Source organism: Coregonus lavaretus (genome assembly GCF_964263955.1).
Source record: "Coregonus lavaretus genome assembly, chromosome: 25".
Classification (NCBI taxonomy): Eukaryota; Metazoa; Chordata; class Actinopteri; order Salmoniformes; family Salmonidae; genus Coregonus; species Coregonus lavaretus.
In genome coordinates this window covers 25,516,231-25,541,080 of record NC_140012.1, presented here as the reverse complement: position 1 = coordinate 25,541,080, position 24,850 = coordinate 25,516,231, and the positions used below count along the sequence as shown (strand labels likewise).

Below are 24,850 nucleotides of genomic sequence, written 5' to 3'. Positions count from 1 at the left end.
AAATGGAATATATTATTACATTATATTAAGTATTTTTTTGTGATGATGATGATAATAGCACTCTGACTTGAGGAAAGTTATGATTAAGACATTTTGTAAAATCTGGTAAATGTTCTCCTGTCTGAAGTTATTTCACCATTAAAAACCCCATTGAAGACTTCACTTCAATGCCTTTGAAATACATGATCTTAAATGATGAAATAACACTTTCTATTGAAATTCCCTTTCTAAATAGTAGCTGAATATATTTGGTGAACAAAGTTGTTTTCATCTCCCCCTGCAGGGTCTGGAGGTGATCGAGTCGACCAACCTGAAGTACTTCACCAAGGAGATGACAGCTGAGTTCTACGCTCTCAAAGGCATGTTCCTGGCCCAGATCAACAAGTATGTGCTCATCTAGACACTACTACAAGTGATTGCTGAGTATGAGTATCAGAATTAGCTCTTGAGGTTGACTTGGTGACGGACTCACTCTTCAGGTTGACTTGGTGACAGACTCAGGTTATAATCTCAGACACTTATTTCTACCCGTGTCATCAACACACGCCCGTGTCTACACTACGTTCTCACTGCAGGGGGTGCCTGTAGAGCACACACACCTCTGTTCCCTTCCCCAATCACACACGCACACAGACACGCACGCACACAAATAAACATGCGCGCACACACGACACACACACAACCCTCTCTATGCCCTTCCCCAATCACAAACCCACGCACACCCCTCTTTCCCCCTCACCCTTCAGCGCCCACTCTCCTCATCAGCCCTGACATGATGACGGTGCCCCGCGGGGGTGAAAGAAAAATGGGGGATAGCTTATTAAATATCCACGCCCGAATAATTAACTCGCTGGCAATTTACTGGAATCTCTGGTATCAGCAGAACTTAGCCTAACCTCAGCAGTAGGGACCTAATGCAGTCATTACGAACACACACGCACAAATACACACACTCTGCGGGAGTATGAACAGCGTGGTTCGGGCCTGGGATAGACGGTAGGAGCCTTCAGTTAAGTGGTGTGTCTGTGTGTGACTTGACACTCGGCTTGGCGTCTCTCCCCCTCTCCTCCCCTCTACCCCTCTCTCGCCCCGCTCCACTCCTGCTGAGGAGAAACTGTTTATGTACTTTGACACCGCCAATGTGACGAGCACATAAAGTATGACTGTGGGGGCCTGGCTTAGACTCCCACAGCAATCAGCCTCCATGTTCCTTTATCGCAACGCCAAATAGGTTGTTATAATAACCCATTATAATTGATTGGCCCGTGAGCCATTTTAAAGTAGGTGTGCTTACTCCTTGCTGTTTGAGGTTTGAAACCTCGCCCAAAATTGTGGTTTGATTAAGTCCTGATGAGCTCTTGTTCTGTTGACAGACAAGTGTGTCTTTATTTTGACTGAGGGCCAGAGGTTTATTTTTTTATGGGGTACCTTGCCCCTTATTCCTTAAAGAAATCCTGAATGGGTTGTAAAATTATTAGAATGGTTTATGGCTTAGGGGGGAGGAGGATGTATTGAAGCAGCTGATGGCTGTACATATTTTTCACCGTCAGCATAAACAACAGTCAAACGTAGGTCTCTGCCAGATTCCAAACCTGTCTCCCTCTCTCTCTTTTCTTGGTATTTAAGCTATAAACTTGAGCTGAACACTTGAGCTTTGAGTTCAAGATTCTGGAAGCAGGATAAAGAGCCTTGTCAATGAGGGGAAGTTGAAAAATGATGGATATTGATATACATATTAGAAAGATCATCATTTTAACGCTCTATCCTCCCCCTCTCTGCCGTACTCTTCCCTTTCCCAATCCCCATTTCTCGCCATCCTTCATCCCCCTTCTCTCTCAACATACTCTCCGCTCTATCCTCCCTTCTCTCTCTTCCTCTCCATATCCCATCCATGTATCTCTTTCTCCTTATCTTCCCATTTCCCCCTTCCTCCCCACTCCTTTATCCTCCCTCTCCATTCCCCCTTACTCTCTCTCCCCCACTCTCTTCATTACTCCACCCCTCCTTCAGGTCAGAGGAGGCCAACAAGGCGTTCTCGGCAGCGGTCCAAATGCATGATGTCCTGGTGAAGGCTTGGGCCATGTGGGGGGACTACCTGGAGAACATCTTCGTTAAGGAGCGCCAGCTGCACCTTGGCGTCTCCGCCCTCACCTGCTACCTGCACGCCTGCCGACATCAGAACGAGAGCAAGTCACGCAAGTACCTGGCCAAGGTGGGTTAGAGATGGAGTTCTCCTCTCTACTGCTCGTGTGTTCCAAGCACATAGATGAGCTAGAGTTATATGCCTCATGAGGGACAGCTACGAATTTAGTAACCTTCCAGCTTCTATGAAGGACATGGCTCTAGCATGCCATCATTTGGCGTAAGCAACTGCTAATATTATGGATCACAAATGGTGAAAAGGATAGAGGTGCGTTTATTTGCTTGCCTTGCAACTTCACCTGTGAAGGTCTCACACACGGATGAACAGAAAAGCACTTGTGAAGTTAAACCCACAAATGGTTTTCAGTGTGTAGGAGTTCTATTCATTAGACATAATTTAGACTCCACTGGGGTGTAACTAGGTTCTCCATTCCCAAGATAAATCGAAATGGAGTATTTACAGAAAGCACTTTCTCTTTCTGTTTGAGTGGAGCGCTCATGTCAAAGAAACACCCTCTATTCTTCACCACCAATCACTACTATAGTCTCATTTTCTCTAGGGAAGGGATTATCAACTAGATTCAGTCTCGGGAAGGTTTATTCTTGAGTGGATGGTCAGGGGGGCGAACAACTCTACCGGTCTAAAGTTTTAGAACACCTACTCAATCAGCTTCATGGGGTAGTCACCTGGAATGCATTTCAATTAACAGGTGTGCCTTGTTAAAAGTTAATTTGTGGAATTTCTTTCCTTAATGCGTTTGAGCCAATCAGTTGTGTTGTGACAAGGTAGGGAGGATATACAGAAGATAGCCCTATTTGGTAAAAGACCAAGTCCATATTATGGCAAGAACAGCTCAAATAAGCAAAGAGAAACGACAGTCCATCATTACTTTAAGACATGAAGGTCAGTCAATAGGGAACATTTCAAGAACTTTGAACGTTTCTTCAAGTGCAGTTGCAAAAACCATCAAGCGCCATGATGAAACTGGCTCTCATGAGGACCGCCACAGGAATGGAAGACCCAGTGTTATCTCTGCTGCAGAGGATAAGTTCATTAGAGTTACCAGCCTTAGAAATTGCAGCCCAAATAAATGCTTCACAGAGTTCAAGTAACAGACACATCTCAACATCAACTGTTCAGAGGACACTGTGTGAATCAGGCCTTCATGGTCCAATTGCTGCAAAGAAACCACTACTAACGGACACCAATAAGAAGAAGAGACCTGCTTGGGCCAAGAAACACGAGCAATGGACATTAGACCGGTGGAAATTTGTCCTTTGGTCTGGAGTCCAAATTTGAGATTTTTGGTTCCAACCGTGGTGTGGGTGAATGGATGATCTCTGCATGTGTATTTCCCACCGTAAAGCATGGAGGAGGAGGTGTTATGGTGTGGGGGTGCTTTGCTGGTGACACTGTGATTTTATTTAGAATTCAAGGCACACTTAACCAGCATGGCTACCACAGCATTCTGTAGCGATACGCCATCCCATCTGGTTTGGCCTTAGTGGGACCTGTAGTGTATCTACAAATATTTTGTAGACTGCAAATTGACCACAAGAAGCCAAAACATATATAATATTTGACTAAAACATAATCATTTCAAACCTTGCTTGTTGGTGTATGATCACATATCTCTATTATGCATGGTAATACTTTGGAACAGATTTACAAAATTAATGTATTATTAATAGTGTGTGTGTGTGTGTGTGTGTGTGTGTGTGTGTATACACTGAACAAAAATATAAACGCAACATGCAACAATTTCAAAGATTTTACTGAGTTACAGTTCATATAAGGAAATCAGTCATTTGAAATGAATTCATTAGGCCCTAATCTATGGATTTCACATGACTGGGAATGGTCACAGATACCCAAAAAAAAAAAGAGGGCCGTGGATCGGAAAACCAGTCAGTATATGCTGTGAACATAATTTGCCTCATGCAGCGCGACACATCTCCTTCGCGTACAGTTGATCAGGCTGTTGATTGTGGAATGTTGTCCCACTCTTCTTCAATGGCTGTGCAAAGTTGCTGGATATTGGCGGGAACTGGAACACGCTGTCGTACACTTCTACAATCCAGAGCATCCCAAACATGCTCAATGGGTAACATGTCTGAGTATGCAAGCCATGGAAGAACTGGGACATTTTCAGCTTTCAGGTATTGTGTACAGATCCTTGTGACATGGAGCCATGCATTATCATGCTGAAACATGAGGTGATGGCGGCGGATGAATGGCACGGCAATGGGCCTCAGGATCTCATCACGATATCTCTGTGCAATCAAATTGCCATCTAAAAAATGCAATTGTGTTTGTTATCTGTAGCTTATGCCTGCCCATACCATAACCTCACCGCTACCATGGGGCACTCTGTTCACAACTGCAGTCAGGTCAAGACCCTGGTGAGGATGACGAGCATGCGGATGAGCTTGCCTGAGACGGTTTCTGACAGTTTGTGCAGAAATTATTCGGTTGTGCAAACAGTTTCATCAGACGATCCCGCAGGTGAAGATGCCGGATGTGGAGTTCCTGGGCTGGCAAGGTTACACGTGGTCTGCAGCTGTGAGGCCGGATGGACGTACTTCCAAGTTCTCTAAAACGACGATGGAGAGGTGGCTTATGTTAGAGAAATTAACATTAAATTATCTGGCAACAGCTCTGGTGGACATTCCTGTAGTCATCATGCCAATTGCACACTCCCTCAACTTGAGACATTTGTGGCGTTTTGTGAGACAACTGCACATTTTAGTGGCCTTTAATTGTCCCCAGCACAAGGTGCACCCTGTGTAATGATCATGCTGTTTAATCAGCTTCTTGATATGCCACACCTGTCAGGTGGATGGATTATCTTGGCAAGGAGAAATTCTCTCTAACAGGGATGTAAACAAATTTGTGCACAACAATTGAGATTGTTTTTTTTTTTTTTTTTTTTGCAAATAGTCCACGTAGCCAATTGATTAGTTGTTCAGCAGTCTTATGGCGTGGGGTTAGAAGCTGTTAAAGGAGCCTTTTGGACCTAGAGTTGGCGTTCCGGTACCTCTTGCCATGCGGTAGCAGAGAGAACAGTCTATTACTTGGGTGGCTGGAGTCTTTGACTATTTTGGGGAGGCTTTCCTCTGACACCGCCTAGTATAGAGGTCCTGGCTGGCAGGAAGCTTGGCTCCAGTGATATACTGGGCCGTACTCACTACCCTCTGTAGCGTGTTATGGTGGGATGCCGAACAGTTGCAATACCAGGCGGTGATGCAACTGGTCAGGATGCTCTCGATGGTGCAGCTTTATAACTTTTTTTGAGGATGCACATGCCAAATCTTTTCAGTCTCCTCAGGGGGAATAGGCTTTGTCCTGCTCTCTTCACAAATGTCTTGGTGTGTTTGGACCATTATAGTTTGTTGATGTGGACACCAAGGAACTTGAAGATCTTGACCCACTCCACTACAGCCCCGTCGATGTGAATGGGGGCGTGTTCTGTCCTCCTTTTCCTGTAGTCCACGATCAGCTCCTTTGTCTTGCTCACGTTGAGGGAGAGGTTGTTGTCCTGGCACCACACTGCCTGGTCTCTGACCTCCTATAGGCTGTCTCATCGTTGTCTGTGATCAGGGCTACCACCGTTGTGTCGTCAACAAACTTAATGAATGTGTTGGAGTCGTGGGTGAACAGGGAGTACAGGAGGGGACTAAGCACACACCCCTGAGGGGCCCCTGTGTTGAGGATCAGCGTGTCAGATGTTGGTGCCTACCCTTTTATATGTTGCGTTTTTATATTTTTGTTCTATGTATGTATATATGTATGTGTGTGTGTGTGTATATATATGTGTAGACACACAGTGTAGAAAACATTAAGGACACCTGCTCTTTCCATGACATAGACTGACCAGGTGAATCCAGGTGAAAGCTATGATCCCTCATCGATCTCACTTGTTAAATCCACTTCAATCAGTGTAGATGAAGGGGAGGAGACAGGTTAAAGAAGGATTCTTAAGCCTTGAGACAATTGAGACATGGATTGTGTATGTGTGCTATACAGAGGGTGAATGGGCTAGACAAAATATTTAAGTGCCTTTGGTCAGGGTATGGTAGTAGGTGCCAGGCTCACTGATTTTTGTCGAGGACTGCAATGCTGCTGGGTTTTGCACACTCCACTTGACACTACTGTGGGAACCATTGGAGTCAACATGGGCCAGCATCACTGTGGAACACTTTTTACACATTGTAGAGTTCATGAATTGAGGCTGTTCTGAGGGCAAAGGGGGTGGGGGGGTGCTACTCAATATTAGGAAGGTGTCCTTAATGTTTTTTTATATATATATATATATCACAGTTGAAGTCGGAGGTTTACGTACACTTAGGTTGGAGTCATTAAAACTAGTTTTTCAACCACTCCACAAATGTCTTGTTAACAAACTATAGTTTTGGCAAGTCGGTTGGGACATCTACTTTGTGCATGACTCAAGTAATTTTCCCAACAATTGTTTACAGACAGATTATTTCACTTATAATTCACTGTATCACAGTGGGTCAGAAGTTTACATACACTAAGTTGACTGTGCCTTTAAACAGCTTGGAAAATTCCAGAAAATTATGTCATGGCTTTAGGAGCTTCTGATAGGCTAATTGACATCATTTGTGTCAATTGAAGGTGTACCTGTGGATGTATTTCAAGGCCTACCTTCAAACTCAGTGCCTCTTTGCTTGACATCATGGGAAAATCAAAAGAAATCAGCAAAGACCTCAGAAATAAAATTGTAGACCTCCACAAGTCTGGTTGATCCTTGGGAGCAATTTCCAAACGCCTGAAGGTACCATGTTAATCTGTACAAACAATAGTACGCAAGTATAAACACCATGGGACCACGCAGCTGTCATACTGCTCAGGAAGGAGACGTGTTCTGTCTCCTAGAGATGAACGTACTTCGGTGCGAAAAGTGCAAATCAATCCCAGAACAACAGCAAAGGACCTTGTGAAGATGCTGGAGGAAACGGGTACAAAATTATCTATACCCACAGTAAAACAAGTCCTATATCGACATAACCTGAAAGGCCGCTCAGCAAGGAAGAAGCCACTGCTCCAAAACCGCCATAAAAAAGCCAGACTACGGTTTGCAACTGCACATGGGGACAAAGATCGTACTTTTTGGAGAAATGTCCTCTGGTCTGATGAAACAAAAATAGAACTGTTTGGCCATAATGACCATCGTTATGTTTGGAGGAAAAAGGGGGTGCTTGCAAGCCGAAGAACACCATCCCAACCGTGAAGCACGGGGGTGGCAGCATCATGCGCATATATTGAAGCAACATCTCAAGACATCAGTCAGGAAGTTAAAGCTTGGTCGCAAATGGGTCTTCAACTGTGTGTGTGCGTGTGTGTATATACACACACACACACACACACACACAGTGTGGGAGAAAAAGTATTTGATCCCCTGCTGATTTTGTACGTTTGCCCACTGACAAAGAAATGATCAGTCTATAATTTTAATGGTAGGTTTACTTGAACAGTGAGAGACAGAATAACAACAAAAAAATCCAGAAAAACGAATGTCAGAAATCTTATAAATTGATTTGCATTTTAATGAGGGAAATAAGTATTTGACCCCCTCTCAATCAGAAAGATTTCTGGCTCCCAGGTGTCTTTTATACAGGTAACGAGCTGAGATTAGGAGCACGCTCTTAAAGGGAGTGCTCCTAATCTCAGCTTGTTACCTGTATAAAAGACACCTGTCCACAGAAGCAATCAATCAATCAGATTCCAAACTCTCCACCATGGCCAAGACCAAAGAGCTCTCCAAGGATGTCAGGGACAGGATTGTAGACCTACACAACGCTGGAATGGGCTACAAGACCATCGCCAAGCAGCTTGGTGAGAAGGTGACAACAGTTGGTGCGATTATTCACAAATGGAAGAAACACAACTGTCAATCTCCCTCGGCCTGGGGCTCCATGCAAGATCTCACCTCGTGGAGTTGCAATGATCATGAGAACGGTGAGAAATCAGCCCAAAACTACACGGGAGGATTTTGTCAATGATCTCAAGGCAGCTGGGACCATAGTCACCAAGAAAACAATTGTTAACACACTACGCCGTGAAGGACTGAAATCCCCCTGAGGTCCCCCTGCTCAAGAAAGAACATATACAGGCCTGTCTGAAGTTTGCCAATGAATTTCTGAATGATTCAGAGGACAACTGGGTGAAAGTGTTGTGGTCAGATGAGACCAAAATGGAGCTCTTTGGCATCAACTCAACTCGCCGTGTTTGGAGGAGGAGGAATGCTGCCTATGACCCCAAGAACACCATCCCCACCGTCAAACATGGAGGTGGAAACATTATGCTTTGGTGGTGTTTTTCTGCTTAGGGGACAGGACAACTTCACCGCATCAAAGGGATGATGGACAGGGCCATGTACCGTCAAATCTTGGGTGAGAACCTCCTTCCCTCAGCCAGGGCATTGAAAATGGGTCGTGGATGGGTATTCCAGCACGACAATGACCCAAAACACATGGCCAAGGCAACAAAGGAGTGGCTAAAGAAGAAGCACATTAAGGTCCTGGAGTGGCATAGCCAGTCTCCAGACCTTAATCCCATAGAAAATCTGTGGAGGGAGCTGAAGGTCGAGTTGCCAAACGTCAGCCTGGAAACCTTAATGACTTGGAGAAGATCTGCAAAGAGGAGTGGGACCAAATCCCTCCTGAGATGTGTGCAAACCTGGTGGCCAACTAAAAGAAACGTCTGACCTCTGTGATTGCCAACAAGGGTTTTGCCACCAAGTACTATGTCATGTTTTGCAAAGGGGTCAATTACTTATTTCCCTCATTTAAAATGCAAATCAATTTATACCATTTTTGACATGCGGTTTTCTGGATTTTTTTGTTCTGTCTCTCACTGTTCAAATAAACCTACCATTAAAATTATAGACTGATCATGTCTTTGTCAGTGGGCAAACGTACAAAATCAGCAGGGGATCAAATACTTAATTCCCTCACTGTATGTGTGTGTGTATATGTATGTATGTATGTATGTATATATACACACACACACACACACACACAGTGGGGAAAAAAGTATTTAGTCAGCCACCAATTGTGCAAGTTCTCCCACTTAAAAAGATGAGAGAGGCCTGTAATTTTCATCATAGGTACACGTCAACTATGACAGACAAAATGAGAGAGAAAAATCCAGAAAATCACATTGTAGGATTTTTTATGAATTTATTTGCAAATTATGGTGGAAAATAAGTATTTGGTCAATAACAAAAGTTTATCAATACTTTGTTATATACCCTTTGTTGGCAATGACACAGGTCAAATGTTTTCTGTAAGTCTTCACAATGTTTTCACACACTGTTGCTGGTATTTTGGCCCATTCCTCCATGCAGATCTCCTCTAGAGCAGTGATGTTTTGGGGCTGTCGCTGGGCAACACGGACTTTCAACTCCATCCAAAGATTTTCTATGGGGTTGAGATCTGGAGACTGGCTAGGCCACTCCAGGACCTTGAAATGCTTCTTACGATGCCACTCCTTCATTGCCCGGGCGGTGTGTTTGGGATCATTGTCATGCTGAAAGACCCAGCCACGTTTCATCTTCAATGCCCTTGCTGATGGAAGGAGGTTTTTACTCATAATCTCACGATACATGGCCCCATTCATTCTTTCCTTTACACGGATCAGTCGTCCTGGTCCCTTTGCAGAAAAACAACCCCAAAGCATGATGTTTCCACCCCCATTCTTCACAGTAGGTATGGTGTTGTTTGGATGCAACTCAGCATTCTTTGTCCTCCAATTTGTCCTCCATTCTTTGTCTTTTATACTGATAACAAGTTCAAACAGGTGCCATTAATACAGGTAACGAGTGGAGGACAGAGGAGCCTCTTAAAGAAGAAGTTACAGGTCTGTGAGAGCCAGAAATCTTGCTTGTTTGTAGGTGACCAAATACTTATTTTCCACCATAATTTGCAAATAAATTCATTAAAAATCCTACAATGTGATTTTCTGGATTTTTTTTCCTTAATTTGTCTGTCATAGTTGACGTGTACCTATGATGAAAATTACAGGCCTCATCTTTTTAAGTGGGAGAACTTGCACAATTGGTGGCTGACTAAATATTTTTTTCCCCCACTGAATGAATGAAATAATCTTATTAAATACTTTTTTCTTTACATAGTTGAATGTGCTGACAACAAAATCACGCAAAAATTATCAATGGAAATCAAATTGATCAACCCATGGACGTCTGGATTTGGAGTCTCCCTCAAAATTAAAGTGGAAAACCACACTACAGGCTGATCCAACTTTGATGTAATGTCCTTAAAACAAGTCAAAATGAGGCTCAGTAGTGTGTGTGGCCTCCACGTGCATGTATGACCTCCCTACAACGCCTGGGCATGCTCCTGATGAGGTGGCAGATGGTCTCCTGAGGGATCTCCTCCCAGACCTGGACTAAAGCATCCGCCAACTCCTGGACAGTCTGTGGTGCAACGTGGCGTTGGTGGATGAAGCGAGACATGATGTCCCAGATGTGCTCAATTGGATTCAGGTCTGGGGAACGGGCGGGCCAGTCCATAGCATCAATGCCTTCCTCTTGCAGGAACACTCCAGCCACATGAGGTCTAGCATTGTCTTGCATTAGGAGGAACCCAGGGCCAACCGCACCAGCATATGGTCTCACAAGGGGTCTGAGGATCTCATCTCGGTACCTAATGGCAGTCAGGCTACCTCTGGCGAGCACATGGAGGGCTGTGCGGCTCCCCAAAGAAATGCCACCCCACACCATGACTGACCCACCGCCAAACCGGTCATGCTGGAGGATGTTGCAGGCAGCAGAACGTTCTCCACGGCGTCTCCAGACTCTGTCACATAATATAATAATATAATATGCCATTTAGCAGACGCTTTTATCCAAAGCGACTTACAGTCATGCGTGCATACATATATATATATATATATATATATATATTATTATTTTTTTTTTGTACGTGTGGTCCTGGGGATCGAACCCACTACCTTGGCGTTACAAGCGCCGTGCTCTACCAGCTGAGCTACAGAGGACCACTGTGAACCTGCTTTCATCTGTGAAGAGCACAGGGCCACAGTGGCGAATTTGCCAATCTTGGTGTTCTCTGGCAAATGCCAAACGTTCTGCACGGTGTTGGGCTGTAAGCACAACCCCCACCTGTGGACGTCGGGCCCTCATAGCACCACTTGTGTGGGTTGTAGACTCCGTCTCATGCTACCACTAGAGTGAAAGCACCGCCAGCATTCAAAAGTGACCAAAACATCAGCCAGGAAGCATAGGAACTGAGAAGTGGTCTGTGGTCACCACCTGCAGGTCACTTGATGTCATCCTACGGTTGTTGAGTGACATTCGAATGAGTTGGCGGTCATCCCGGTCAGTAGAGTCGTTTTCGCCCTCTGCTGGTTTGTAGCTTTGTTGTCCCCAATGTCTGCTGCTTGACCTTGTTCTTATGAACCACCGTCTTTGGAATTGTAAGGATGGAAGCACGCTAGTTGGGGAACTCTGCTTTAGAGGGTCAATCTCATGCTGCACTCTATAATGGCTTTATACAGTTCCCTAGTTCACCATCCACCCCAATCCCCCACCAGCCGCCCCTTGTCTTTCTACAGCGACGTGAGGTTGCTACACTTTCTTTGTCTCCTGCCACAATTACACCAGGAAGTGGCAGTATGAATGGGATCCTATGATGGCCCCTGGGGTTAATAGATGAATGGCTCCCCTTTCACTCCAATCTAACCAGCCCCTGTTACCATGCTTAGACTGATCCTTACTAACAACCAGAACAGACCACACCGCCCAGCCTCAGCTCCAGACTGACCCTCACCAACAACCAGACCAGACCAAACAGTAGTACACACTGATCCTTTGATGCTCTCTCTGGAGGTCATGGCCTAGCTGACTGTGGTACCTGACACAGCGATAGACAGTTGTAGCTAATAGTCCTACAGCAAAGCTATTGCAGGGGGTGTTGAATCTTCTGCTCTCTGTGTTGTAGAAATATATCCAAAGAAGATACTGTAGTTCGATCCTTATTGTGTGATGGTGGACATTGGACAACAGCATAGAATACACTAAATGGGTAATAGGGTGTCATTAAGATGAAGATCCCCTGACCCTGTTTCACTTATTGTAAAAATGAGAAACAGGACAACGGTCTCTCCAGTATTAGCTGTGAATATTGGCCGTCACACAAATACTATAATCAGCTCTTACAGAAATAATCAGGGCCATTAGCTTCCATTTCCTCTGGGCTAGTGTTTCCGGGGGGAGGACATTAAACCGTGCACTTACACACAAAGAGATAAGGGGGGGTGGGGGTCTGTTGCCCTTGGTATTGTATGGAGGGAGGAGATGGCTGGCCGGGGCTTGGTAACTGGGTCTGTGTCCCAAATGGCTCCCTATGTAGTGCACAACTTTTTGTCAAATGTAATGCACTATGTAGGGAATAGGGTTCCATTTGGGATGCACCCTGGGTCTGGTCCTGGCAGCGTTTAGAGCCTGATGGATGAGCAGAGATGATCAGTAATTATACACAAGCTGTGTGGCCTGGCCGGCTGGCTGAGAGGGGGTGGAGGGTTAATGTCTCCATCAACAGCCCCCCCCCCCCAGGAGGGAGTTCACCTGCTCTGTGACCAACTCCTCCCCCTCTCAAAGTGGCTAGAGCTTGCCAGGAAAGCAACCTCCCTCTATCCCTCTCACTGTTCATGTGTGCCACTGATCTGAGCTCCAGAGATGGTCTGGTGATGATATTACAGGCAATTAAGCCCTTTAGTCACCATTGAAATGTTGATGTAATTTGTGTCCGTACTGCCTGAGCTCGCCAGCAACCTCCCTCTAACGGTGTCACTGTTCTCTCTTCCCCCTCTCTCTCCTGCCCTCCTCTATCCCCAGGTGCTGTGGCTGCTGAGCTTTGATGACAAGAACACCCTGGCGGATGCTGTGGACAAGTACTGCATCGGGGTGCCACCCATCCAGTGGTTGGCATGGATACCACAGCTCCTGACCTGCCTGGTTGGGTCAGAGGGCAAACCCCTGCTCAACCTCATCAGCCAGGTACAGTGGCTTGCAAAATTATTCACCCCCCTTGGCATTTTTCCTATTTTGTTGTCTTTGTCTGATTTCTGGGGGGTTTGTATCATTTGATTTACACAACATGCCTACCACTTTGAAGAGGCAAAATATTTTTGATTGTGAAACAAACAAGAAAACAGAAAGAAAAAAAACTGAACTTGAGCGTGCAATTACAGCTGCAATTGTCTTGGGATATGTTTCTATAAACTTGGCACATCAAGCCACTGGGATTTTTGCCCATTCTTCAAGGCAAAACTGCTCCAGCTCCTTCAAGTTGGATGGGTTCCGCTGGTGTACAGCAATCTTTAAGTCATACCACAGATTCTCAATTGGATTGAGGTCTGGGCTTTGACTAGGCCATTCCAAGACATTTAAATGTTTCCCCTTAAACCACTCAAGTATTGCTTTAGCAGTATGCTTAGTGTCATTGTCCTGCTGGAAGGTGAACCTTCAAGAATTTCCCTGTATTTAGCGCCATACATCATTCCTTCAATTTTGACCAGTTTTCCAGCCCCTGCCAATTGGAAAAACATCCCCACAGCATGATGCTGCCACCACCATGCTTCACTGTGGGTATGGTGTTCTCGGGGTGATGAGAGGTGTTGGGTTTGCGCCAGACATAGCGTTGTCCTTGATGGCCAAAAAGCTCAATTTTAGTTTCATCTGACCAGAGTACCTTCTTCCATATGTTTGGGGTGTCTCCCACATGCCTTTTGGCAAACACCCAAACATGTTTGCTTATTTTTTTCTTTAAGCAATGGCTTTTTTCTGGCCACTCTTCCGTAAAGCCCAGCTCTGTGGAGTGTACGGCTTAAAGTGGTGCTATGGACAGATACGCCAATCTCCGCTGTGGAGCTTTGCAACTCCTTCAGGGTTATCTTTGGTCTCTTTGTTGCCTCTCTGATTAATGCCCTCCTTGCCTGGTCTGTGAGTTTTGGTGGACGGCCCTCTCTTGGCAGGTTTGTTGTGGTGCTATATTTTTTTATAACCCAACCCTGATCTGTACTTCTCCACAACTTTGTCCCTGACCTGTTTGGAGAGCTTCTTGGTCTTCATGGTGCCGCTTGCTTGGTGGTGCCCCTTGCTTAGTGGTGTCGCAGACTCTGGTGCCTTTCAGAACGTGTGTGTGTGTGTGTATATATATACAGTGGGGAGAACAAGTATTTGATACACTGCCGATTCTGCAGGTTTTCCTACTTACAAAGCATGTAGAGGTCTGTAATTTTTATCATAGGTACACTTCAACTGTGAGAGACGGAATCTAAAACAAAAATCTAGAAAATCACATTGTATGATTTTTAAGTAATTAATTAGCATTTTATTGCATGACATAAGTATTTGATACATCACAAAAGCAGAACTTTATATTTGGTACAGAAACCTTTGTTTGCAATTACAGAGATCATACGTTTCCTGTAGGTCTTGACCAGGTTTGCACACACTGCAGCAGGGATTTTGGCCCACTCGTCCATACAGACCTTCTCCAGATCCTTCAGGTTTCAGGGCTGTCGCTGGGCAATACAGACTTTCAGCTCCCTCCAAAGATTTTCTATTGGGTTCAGGTCTGGAGACTGGCTAGGCCACTCCAGGACCTTGAGATGCTTCTTACGGAGCCACTCCTTAGTTGCCCTGGCTGTGTGTTTCGGGTCGTTGTCATGCTGGAAGACCCAGCCACGACCCATCTTCAATGCTCTTACTGAGGGAAGGAGGTTGTTGGTCAAGATCTCGTGATACATGGCCCCATCCATCCTCCCCTCAATACGGTGCAGTCGTCCTGTCCCCTTTGCAGAAAAGCATCCCCAAAGAATGATGTTTCCACCTCCATGCTTCATGGTTGGGATGGTGTTCTTGGGGTAGTACTCATCCTTCTTTTTCCTCCAAACACGGCGAGTGGAGTTTAGACCAAAAAGCTCTATTTTTGTCTCATCAGACCACATGACCTTCTCCCATTCCAGATGGTCATTGGCAAACTTCAGACGGGCCTGGACATGCGCTGGCTTGAGCAGGGGGACCTTGCGTGCGCTGCAGGATTTTAATCCACGACGGCGTAGTGTTACACTAATGGTTTTCTTTGAGACTGTGGTCCCAGCTCTCTTCAGGTCATTGACCAGGTCCTGCCGTGTAGTTCTGGGCTGATCCCTCACCTTCCTCATGATCATTGATGACCCACGAGGTGAGATCTTGCATGTAGCCCCAGACCGAGGCTGATTGACCATCATCTTGAACTTCTTCCATTTTCTAATAATTGCGCCAACAATTGTTGCCTTCTCACCAAGCTGCTTGCCTATTGTCCTGTAGCCCATCCCAGCCTTGTACAGGTCTACAATTTTATCCCTGATGTCCTTACACAGCTCTCTGGTCTTGGCCATTGTGGAGAGGTTGGAGTCTGTTTGATTGAGTGTGTGGACAGGTGTCTTTTATACAGGTAACGAGTTCAAACAGGTGCAGTTAATACAGATAATGAGTGGAGAACAGGAGGGCTTCTTAAAGAAAAACTAACAGGTCTGTGAGAGCCGGAATTCTTACTGGTTGGTAGGTGATCAAATACTTATGTCATGCAATAAAATGCAAAATAAGTACTTAAAAATCATACAATGTGATTTTCTGGATTTTTGTTTTAGATTCCGTCTCTCACAGTTGAAGTGTACCTATGATAAAAATTACAGACCTCTACATGCTTTGTAAGTAGGAAAACCTGCAAAATCGGCAGTGTATCAAATACTTGTTCTCCCCACTGTATATATACTGAGATCATGTGACACTTAGATTGCACACAGGTGGACTTTATTTAACTAATTATGTGACTTCTGAAGGAATTGGTTGCACCAGATCTTATTTAGGGGCTTCATAGCAAAGGGGGTTAATACATATGCACGCACCACTTTTCCGTATTTTAATTTTTTTTTTTTGAATTTCACTTCACCAATTTGGACTATTTTGTGTATGTCCATTACATGAAATCCAAATTACAGGTTGTAATGCAACAAAATAGGAAAAACGCCAAGGGGCAGAGATCCTATTCAATTAAGTTCTAATATGTGATTCTATGCCAGTACCCACCTCACGTCCATCGAAAAAGCCCATCTGTCTACAGCACTGCCCGTTAAAGTTCTTCAGTAGAAAAAAGGAAGGGAAGCGTTGCTACTCTATAGTAGGCCTTTGTAGCTTTTTGGCAAAGGGGTTAATTGGTTCTAAAAAAGCACCAAGGCACTCTTCTTCATATTTTAATTATATAATAAATGCCATGGTCCTCCTTGTTTTTATTTTATGTTTCTCAACTTTTTTGTACCAGGGACGGACAAGCTAAGGATCTTTCTGTACCACAAGCACTCAGCCCTCCTATCCTCATCTCTCCTAAATGTGATCCCCCCCGTGTGCGTGTGTGTGCATTATTGTGCAGGCACGTCAGCCTAATCGAGATGGATTAACAGCACTCAGTGCCAGAGTGGCCTCTCTCCAGCACTTCATATTTATCAAATTAACCATTCAGATTCCTCTCCTCTCATTGTATTGGCCTTTTTCAATTATTTACAGAAGGAATGAATATTAAGTTCATATCAAACGCGTTCGCAGTGCAGGAACAGAGCTGACAAATAAAGTAAGGGACTAATTTGCTTTCCGTTAATGGAGTATTATTTCTGAGCAATTGAAAGAGATGGGAACTTCAAAGAGTATTTGGCTACGTCAAACACCCCTCATCCACCCGGTAGAGCGGGAAATGGGAGAGAAGAGGGAGAGAAGGGAGAGCGATGGTGAGAGAAAGGTTTAAGGAGAATCTCTCATGTGAAGTCAAGCCCACATCAAGTGCTTAATGGAATAGAAATGTGCCTTGTTTAGTTATTCAATCAGGGTTTCTCAACCTTTTTTTTTGCCAATGCCGCCTTTGCCTATTAAATTAATGGCGAGATATCAAGGAGAGGTTTATGAATGGCTTTTGGGGTTTGGTATTTGGGGAATGAATGGGTGAGGCATTTTATCGCCCTTCTGTCTTCCTCCTCGCCATATGATGAGTGAAGGGTAAAAGGTTGACTGTGTCTGTCTGTAAAAGAGAAAAGCAGGAAAGCACCATTTAATGGATGGGAGCCTTTATCTTAGCGATGCTGAATCATTTAGTGTTGTGGGCGGCGGCCGCACGGCGGGATGTTTTGAAAACGGACAGTGAAATATTAATGAAGGTTAACCCTGAGGGGTAGAGGAGAGATGAATCACAGCGTTAAGTCCTACAGAGAATCGAACACCCCTCCTCCTTACCCCCCCCTCCAAAATATAACATCCTTCATCTCCCATTAAGAGCATGATCTCTCCTTATACTCCTCCTTTCTCTCCTGCTGCCTCATCTTTGATGCCCTGCTAAGCTGCCACTTATATCTCCATCCCTCCACCCCCTCCTTCTCTCCATCCTCCCCTCCATCACCCAGCACAGCCCTCCCTCTGTACTGTTAATGCAAGGCTGAGCCAGGGTTAGAGAGGTGTCTCTTTACGCCTACAGGCTACTCCTCACCCCTCTGTCAGCAGGGTAGGGGAACAGGGGTGTAGGGTGTCTGTCTAATGGGGCCAGAGAGGAGCTGTGGTCTGGGCTCAACCACCTTGTTGTCTCTGTCTCTCTGTCATCAAGGCCTCACTGTCACTGTGCATAACTCCTGTGTTTCCAGTAGAGTTGATCTCCCTTCTATCTGCCTCATAGTGAGAGGTGCTGAGCTCACACCTATGGCTGTCTATCTGTCACCCTCTTACATCCATCCTGTATTCCCTGGAGTACTTGTTGTGCCAAATCGTGTTCGGTTTTCTGAGGAGTCTTGATGACGTCTGTAGAAATGTAGATTATGGAGTGTATAGTTAGTTTGCGGAAAAATGTAATGACACTGAACTTCGGTCAGTCTCTGGCAGTGTAGGCCAAGGCAACCCTCTAAATTTAGCCACAGATCTGTTGGAACCTGAAATACCCTCCAGGGTTTCATATCATAACTCCATCTCCATTACACATTACAGAGCTGCTTGCAGGGTATCAATGTTTGATATTCTTTGGGATTCTCTGCAGCGTACACTCCTCTCCTCTGTGCAGTGTGATTCCTGAGGGTAGCTTCTTCTTTGAATGGTAGTCTGACTGTGACCCCCCCTCTCTGTCTTATCTGCTAGGTGGGACGAGTGTACCCACAGGCAGTCTACTTCCCCATCCGCACCCTCTACCTGACGCTCAAGATAGAGCAGAGGGAACGCTACAAGAGCGGTAAGTCATGTGTGCGTGCGGTTTTCACCACGGTTTGAACATGTTATGTCCCCTTTGGACACGAAGGGTATGACTATGTTTGAAAGCGGCGCTACTGTTGAGGAGGGTATTTATGTATTCACCTTGTAGATACAGGAGTGTTCGAGCTCACTGTCTTCTTAAAAGAAAAGCCATTATCTAACAAATGTATGACTTTGTTTTTGCAGTGCTTTTTAGAACTCATCAATGTCTCTGTGTCGGTCTTCACCTCTATCACCTTTTCTTCTCTTATCTACTCTCTATCCTTCCTTTTCTCTCTACTCATCTTTCTCACATCGCTACCCATCAATTCCCTCTCCACTGTCTTCACACCCCTTTTCTTTTCTCCCCTCGTTTTTCTCTCTCCCCACCTCTTCCACCTCTACTCTCTAGACTCGGGCCAGCAGCAGCCCAGTTCTGTGGGGGCCCAGACTCACTCGGCATCTGACCCGGGCCCCATCAGGGCCACGGCCCCTATGTGGCGCTGCAGCAGGATCATGCACATGCAGAGAGAGCTGCACCCCACCCTGCTCTCCTCTCTGGAGGGCATTGTGGACCAGATGGTCTGGTTCAGGGAGAACTGGCATGAAGAGGTGAGGCAGGGGCACCTGGTCTCCTGGGATGGTGGGGAGGGGGTGGAGAGGTGTGTGTGTGTGTGTGTGAGAGAGAGAGAGAGAGAGCCACAAAGTAACCCTGGCATGGCATAGCCATAGTCCGTTGCCATAGTCCGTTGCTCCTCTCTACCTGAGTAGTCTGAAGCTCTGTTGAAGGAAGAGCTCTGTCATGTTTCTGACTTGATGAAGATGAGCGGTGAGCTTACAGAACCTCCAACACAGTGAGCTTACAGATTTGGAAAATGGAAATTACTGTCAGTGAATGCAACATTTACACAGAGGTTAAACTTTTTTTGTTGCATATTTTCTGAAACACTTTCTGCAACCTCCTCTGGAATCACTCACTCATCTATAACACTATATCCTACCCCTGTGTAGAAATGTCAGTCAAGGTGTCAATAAACTTTGAGAGAGCTGACATAACACAAGCTTCCAAATGGAACTCGGCGGTGCTGCAAAGTGCTTTAGCCATGCTGGGTGGAAGAGGGGGGGGGTATTGTGTGCACTCGAGGGGCTCACAGAAGCAGCTGTGGGCTCAGCGCTGCAGTCCGTTCCATTGGTTAGACCGGGACAGAGGAACACTGTTTGGTTAGACCGGGACAGAGGAACACTGTTAATACCCCCCCCCCCCCCCCCCCCCCCCCCCCCGTGGGAACAACCTCACCTGGATGCACCTGCCTGGGGAGAGGAGTTTGCAGTGGGGGGAACTATTGGAAAGGGAGGGTGGGTTGGCGGAATAGGGGAGTATGGTGAGACTGTGGGGCAGTATAGCTTGCTCACTTTCTTAGCATTCTGAGGGTCACAAACAGTGTAATATACATTTTCATGATCAATATCTCCTCCCTCCCTCATTTTTCCCCTTACCCCCCCCCCCCTTCCCCTTCAGGTCCTGAGACAGCTCCAGCAGGGTCTGTTTAAGTGCTACTCTGTGGCATTCGAGAAGAGCGGTGCTGTGTCGGACGCCAAGATCACACCGCACACGCTGAACTTTGTCAAGAAGCTGGTGAGCACGTTTGGCGTGGGGCTGGAGAACGTCTCCAATGTTTCCACCATGTTCTCCAGCGCGGCGTCCGAATCGCTCGCTCGCCGAGCCCAGGCCACCGCTCAGGACCCAGTCTTCCAGAAGATGAAGGGACAGTTCACCACAGGTACGCTCTGCTCTAACCTCCATCTAGTTTATTGTCGGTTCTGCTATGTTCATTATTAATTTCCCTGTTGTTGATGTACTCTTTTTTTTGGGGGGGGGGGTAGAAATATAACTCACTTTTGGAATCTGACCAAAAGTGTAGACCCATAGGAGTCATGGGGTAAATCTCAAATCACACCCTATTCCTTATGCAGTGCTCTGCGTCATTCCAGCCGTAGCCAGACGTAGCCAATCTGTGTGCATCAGCAGGCAAGGGTTATTTTTCACCAGGCAGAAACAGAACAGTGGTGTTCCGGAACGTAATTGGAGCTTCTGAACCAGATGATTTGATTTAATGGAGGGCTGACGTGTGTATGTCCACGTGTGTGCCAGTGTGTGTGTGTGTGTGTGTGTGTGTTTGCTGGGCTGTTTTGGGGTGTTGATTACACAGGCATTACACAGCTCTGCTAATCCAACCCACTGACTTACCCTCCAGGCCTGTTTAGTGATCATTTGGGTACATACAGGCACAGCATGTGGAGAAGAACAAAACAGTGCTTACTGGTCCTGGAGCTCCAAGGAGAGTTGCATTTGAACTGAAGGGTGTTTAATAGCTGTAAGAGAAACTGTTGACTGTTGATCAACTGCAGACATCTTGTATTATTGTGGCCTTTGTATTTGACCTCAGCAACTGTTGTAACTAAAATCATCAGCCTACCACATGCTGCTTTCATAACAATACCTTGGGAACAGTTATGCGGAAGTTAAATTGAATCATGAAGTGATCCGTTTATCTTTCGTATGGATGTGTTTGTGCATGTTAGTCAGCGACCCATGAGACCCTCATCCTCCTGAGTATTTATTTATATTCTACTCAGGAATGCAACAGACAGACAGGTGCAGACTGGCCCTCGTAGAGACATTTCTAAAAACCGAATTCTTCTATTTTGGAAATGAACAGCCAGGCTTAACCACAGTTCAGTTTTCTGGCCACTGGTTTAAACTAGGAATGTCTGCTTCAACCTCCAACTCCTTCCCTGTGTCCACATAACTCTCTCTCCTCTCCTCTCGCTCTCTTCTCAACGCTGTATGACTGAGTACACACACAGAGCTGCCCATTCCCTGTCCTCCTACACACACAGGCACTCCTCATCTCTCCTCCCTCTGTTCCCCCTCTTTTACACTTCTGTTTTCCCCTCCACCAGACTGGAGAGAGGCTAGCTGAGCTAATGTGTCTGGCTACGGTACTGCATGTTGACTGGGCAGTGAGAGTGAGAGAGGGCCAGAGAATGGCGAGCGAGAGAATGAAAGCTAATTGAGGAATGGCGTGGGAGAAATGAGGAACACTAGAGCCTGTGAGAGAATGAGTGAGATGGAAACCGACAGAGGGAGAGAAGGGGAGCGTGTGGCATTCATGTTACCAGATGTGTGGGTACTGGGTGCCAGCTGTGTTTGCTCGGCCAGGCATCACCGGAGCTCCGGCTCACAGGGTGCCTGCCTGGTGACCAGCCGTCGCTCTCCAGCTGTGCCCACGCCAACCGAGCTCTGCGGAGAAGCCCGACAAGCCTCCGGAGCAGAACAAACAGGGTTTACAGCCCCGCATTTCTGCTGCTGCCGAGCAGCCAACCACGTTACCCTGGGTTTGTGGGCCGGAAAATCTGCGTTTTTATGCACACACAACATTTGTCAGAAGGGACTGGGAGGAGAGGGGGGAGGCATTCAAATCCAATTATGGGGAATGCTCTTTGCACAAGTTATTGTTTTATAACTGGATCCACTCCAAAGCTCTCTGCTTGTCAGAAGAACCCTGGAAAAAATATTTTTTATAACTTCACTGTTCAGAGCAGCCATCATCGCATGTTTTCAGATGGAATATTTTCACCTGTCTTTGTCGGACTTTCAAAAACTACATTACATTGGCCACATGGCATTTGAACGCTCTTTTGGGTTTTTCAAACAATTTTCACACATTGAAATAAACTGTTCTTTAAAAATTACATTTTACTTGGCTATGAGAAACATGCTGAAAGGATTTTCTCTGATGGGTTGTGCACATCAACATACATGAATCAGTCTCTGTGCACTGAATCTACCTGACTCTCAGCACATGTTCTATTTTTATCAATAACAAATATAGCAGTTCAACACACAATCACCCCAGTAGCCTTCTGCACCACTGCTGTTGTTGTGTAAGACTGATTGGCTCTGAGGTCCAGCCAGCCAACCAGTGGCCATCCAGCTGTTACATCTATAGCTGAACAAACCACTGAGTTTAACTCACCTAAGACTTCCTGCTGCTGCGAGAAAATAGTCTAGGGGCTATTTATAGAGACGGACCACTGAACACTGTGGTTCTCTGGTCATGAGGGAGAGGGGGGGTGGAGGGCAGATAGAGAGGGGTCTGAGAGCGCGCAGAGAGGGGTCTGAGAGCGCGCAGAGAGGGGTCTGAGAGCGCGCAGAGAGGGGTCTGAGAGCGCGCAGAGAGGGGTCTGAGAGCGCGCAGAGAGGGGTCTGAGAGCGCGCAGAGAGGGGTCTGAGAGCGCGCAGAGAGGGGTCTGAGAGCGCGCAGAGAGGGGTCTGAGAGCGCGCAGAGAGGGGTCTGAGAGCGAGGCCGAAAGAGGGAGAGGGCAGTGAAAGAGGGAGAGGGCAGTGAAAGAGGGAGAGTTACATGCCTCCTAGTGTTCCAGTCTCAGGTCAGGGAGCAGGTATTTGTAGCTGTTTTTAGGAGACTATGGATCAGAGAACAGGGGGCTTGTTGTTCACAGCAGCATGAGATGACTGATCAGCGGTCAGAGAAAAAAGTAGCTAAAATAGCCCCCCTCCTTACTTCTGCTCTGACTCAGTTTCCACTATATGGCCAAGCTCCAATGTCAAAATTGGTTATATTTTCAGCTGTCCTCTTATTTCCTGTTTCCTCTTCTTACGTACCTTTTACATCACAGAATAATCCAGACAGTAATGAAAATGATCTTGTTAAAAAAAGACAGCCACAGTTCATGTATTCTATTTGTAGGTTATATATACTTTTATGCCGCTGAATCATTGGCAATTCAACAAGACTAGCCTAATTCTAATTCAGTCTCCCCTAGGCTAGCAAACAGCAGGCAGGTAAAATGGATGCCATGAAGGAACATTGGATTTAAAAAAAAGGTTTATTTAGAGTGTAAGAGTTCACTCAGAAGGGGTTTGAAATGGCAAGGCCTTTCATTCTCTGATACACTTTCATGGTTTCATTACAACAAGCAGAGCACAACAGCCTTGTGATAATGGAGCAGGTTTCTACCTGCTTGATAAAGATGTCCTGGGGGCATCACCGTGGCTCCCTTTCTGCTTGCACCTTTTGTTATATCATTCCCTCCCAAGAATATGCACAATGTCAGTTGTGACTTGAATATGAAATGTAACTCCTTTTCTTGTGAGAGGGACTTGTGATTATATCAGTAGACTAGCTCCATGGGGGACTGGGTGGAAAACGTACAGCACTTTGGTTGATATGGCAACAAAGAGCTTGTTTCTGCCTCTTACTCATTGGTTATTTTCAGTCTCAGCTTTGCTCTCATTGGTCATTTCTCTTATTACCTCAGAGGACCGCTGTGGTCCTCTGTAGCTCAATTGGTAGAGCATGGCGCTTGTAACGCCAGGGTAGTGGGTTCGATCCCCGGGACCACCCATACGTAAAAATGTTTGCGCACATGACTAAGTCGCTTTGGATAAAAGCGTCTGCTAAATGGCATATTATTATTATTATATCCATCCATAGAAACCTAACCATTTTGTTTTCTCTTTGACCCTTAATAGACAATAAACCATTTGAACCCAAACTTTGAGTTTCATGGTTGTCAGTATAGGCTTTGTTGGCTTCCTTCGAACAGGTCGTCTAACTCCACTTAATAGCCTCATATTGGTTATCAACCCCTTTCTGTCTCTCTGTCCCCATGCAGACTTTGACTTCAGCGTGCCTGGCTCCATGAAGCTCCACAACCTGATCTCCAAGCTGAAGAAGTGGATCAAGATCCTGGAGGCCAAGACCAAGCAGCTGCCCAAGTTCTTCCTGATCGAGGAGAAGTGCCGCTTCCTCAGCAACTTCTCAGCCCAGACCGCCGAGGTGGAGATCCCTGGGGAGTTCCTCATGCCCAAACCCACGCACTATTACATCAAGATCGCACGGTGAGGAGGATACACGTATGGAGAGCACACACACAAGTCTTGTTACGCTGCCATTACCTCCAGGTAGTAACAGCGTGTGTGTGTCTGTTTCCTCCAGGTAGTTAACAGCGTGTGTGTGTTTCCTCCAGGTTCATGCCCAGAGTGGAGATAGTCCAGAAACACAACACAGCAGCACGGCGTCTCTACATCAGAGGTCACAACGGGAAGATCTACCCCTACCTGGTGATGAACGATGCCTGTCTGACTGAGTCCCGCAGGGAGGAGAGGGTCCTACAGCTACTGAGGCTGCTCAACCCCTGTCTGGAGAAGAGGAAGGAGACCACCAAGAGACACCTCTTCTTTACTGGTATGACAAACACTGGGCTAGCTCTCTTTGTCTGTCTATCTAGCGCTCCCTCTCTTCCCACTGTCTCTAGTCTCTCATAGACCACTAAGACACCTATTATTCCTGAGGCAACACACTGGGCTATTGCTT

At 46.0% G+C, this 24,850-nt stretch overlaps 1 protein-coding gene across 1 annotated transcript in view; it reads left to right on the top strand.

The window, feature by feature from the left end:
- Nucleotides 1-24,850, top strand: part of trrap (transformation/transcription domain-associated protein) — an 89,124-nt gene that overhangs the window by 53,559 nt on the left and 10,715 nt on the right. Inside the window, exons 61-68 of the mRNA XM_084141818.1 lie at nucleotides 284-384; nucleotides 2,011-2,212; nucleotides 13,044-13,205; nucleotides 18,360-18,450; nucleotides 18,862-19,061; nucleotides 19,969-20,230; nucleotides 24,150-24,375; nucleotides 24,504-24,721. Coding sequence (XP_083997944.1) covers nucleotides 284-384; nucleotides 2,011-2,212; nucleotides 13,044-13,205; nucleotides 18,360-18,450; nucleotides 18,862-19,061; nucleotides 19,969-20,230; nucleotides 24,150-24,375; nucleotides 24,504-24,721 — 1,462 coding nt within the window. The remainder of the gene's footprint in view (nucleotides 1-283; nucleotides 385-2,010; nucleotides 2,213-13,043; nucleotides 13,206-18,359; nucleotides 18,451-18,861; nucleotides 19,062-19,968; nucleotides 20,231-24,149; nucleotides 24,376-24,503; nucleotides 24,722-24,850) is intronic.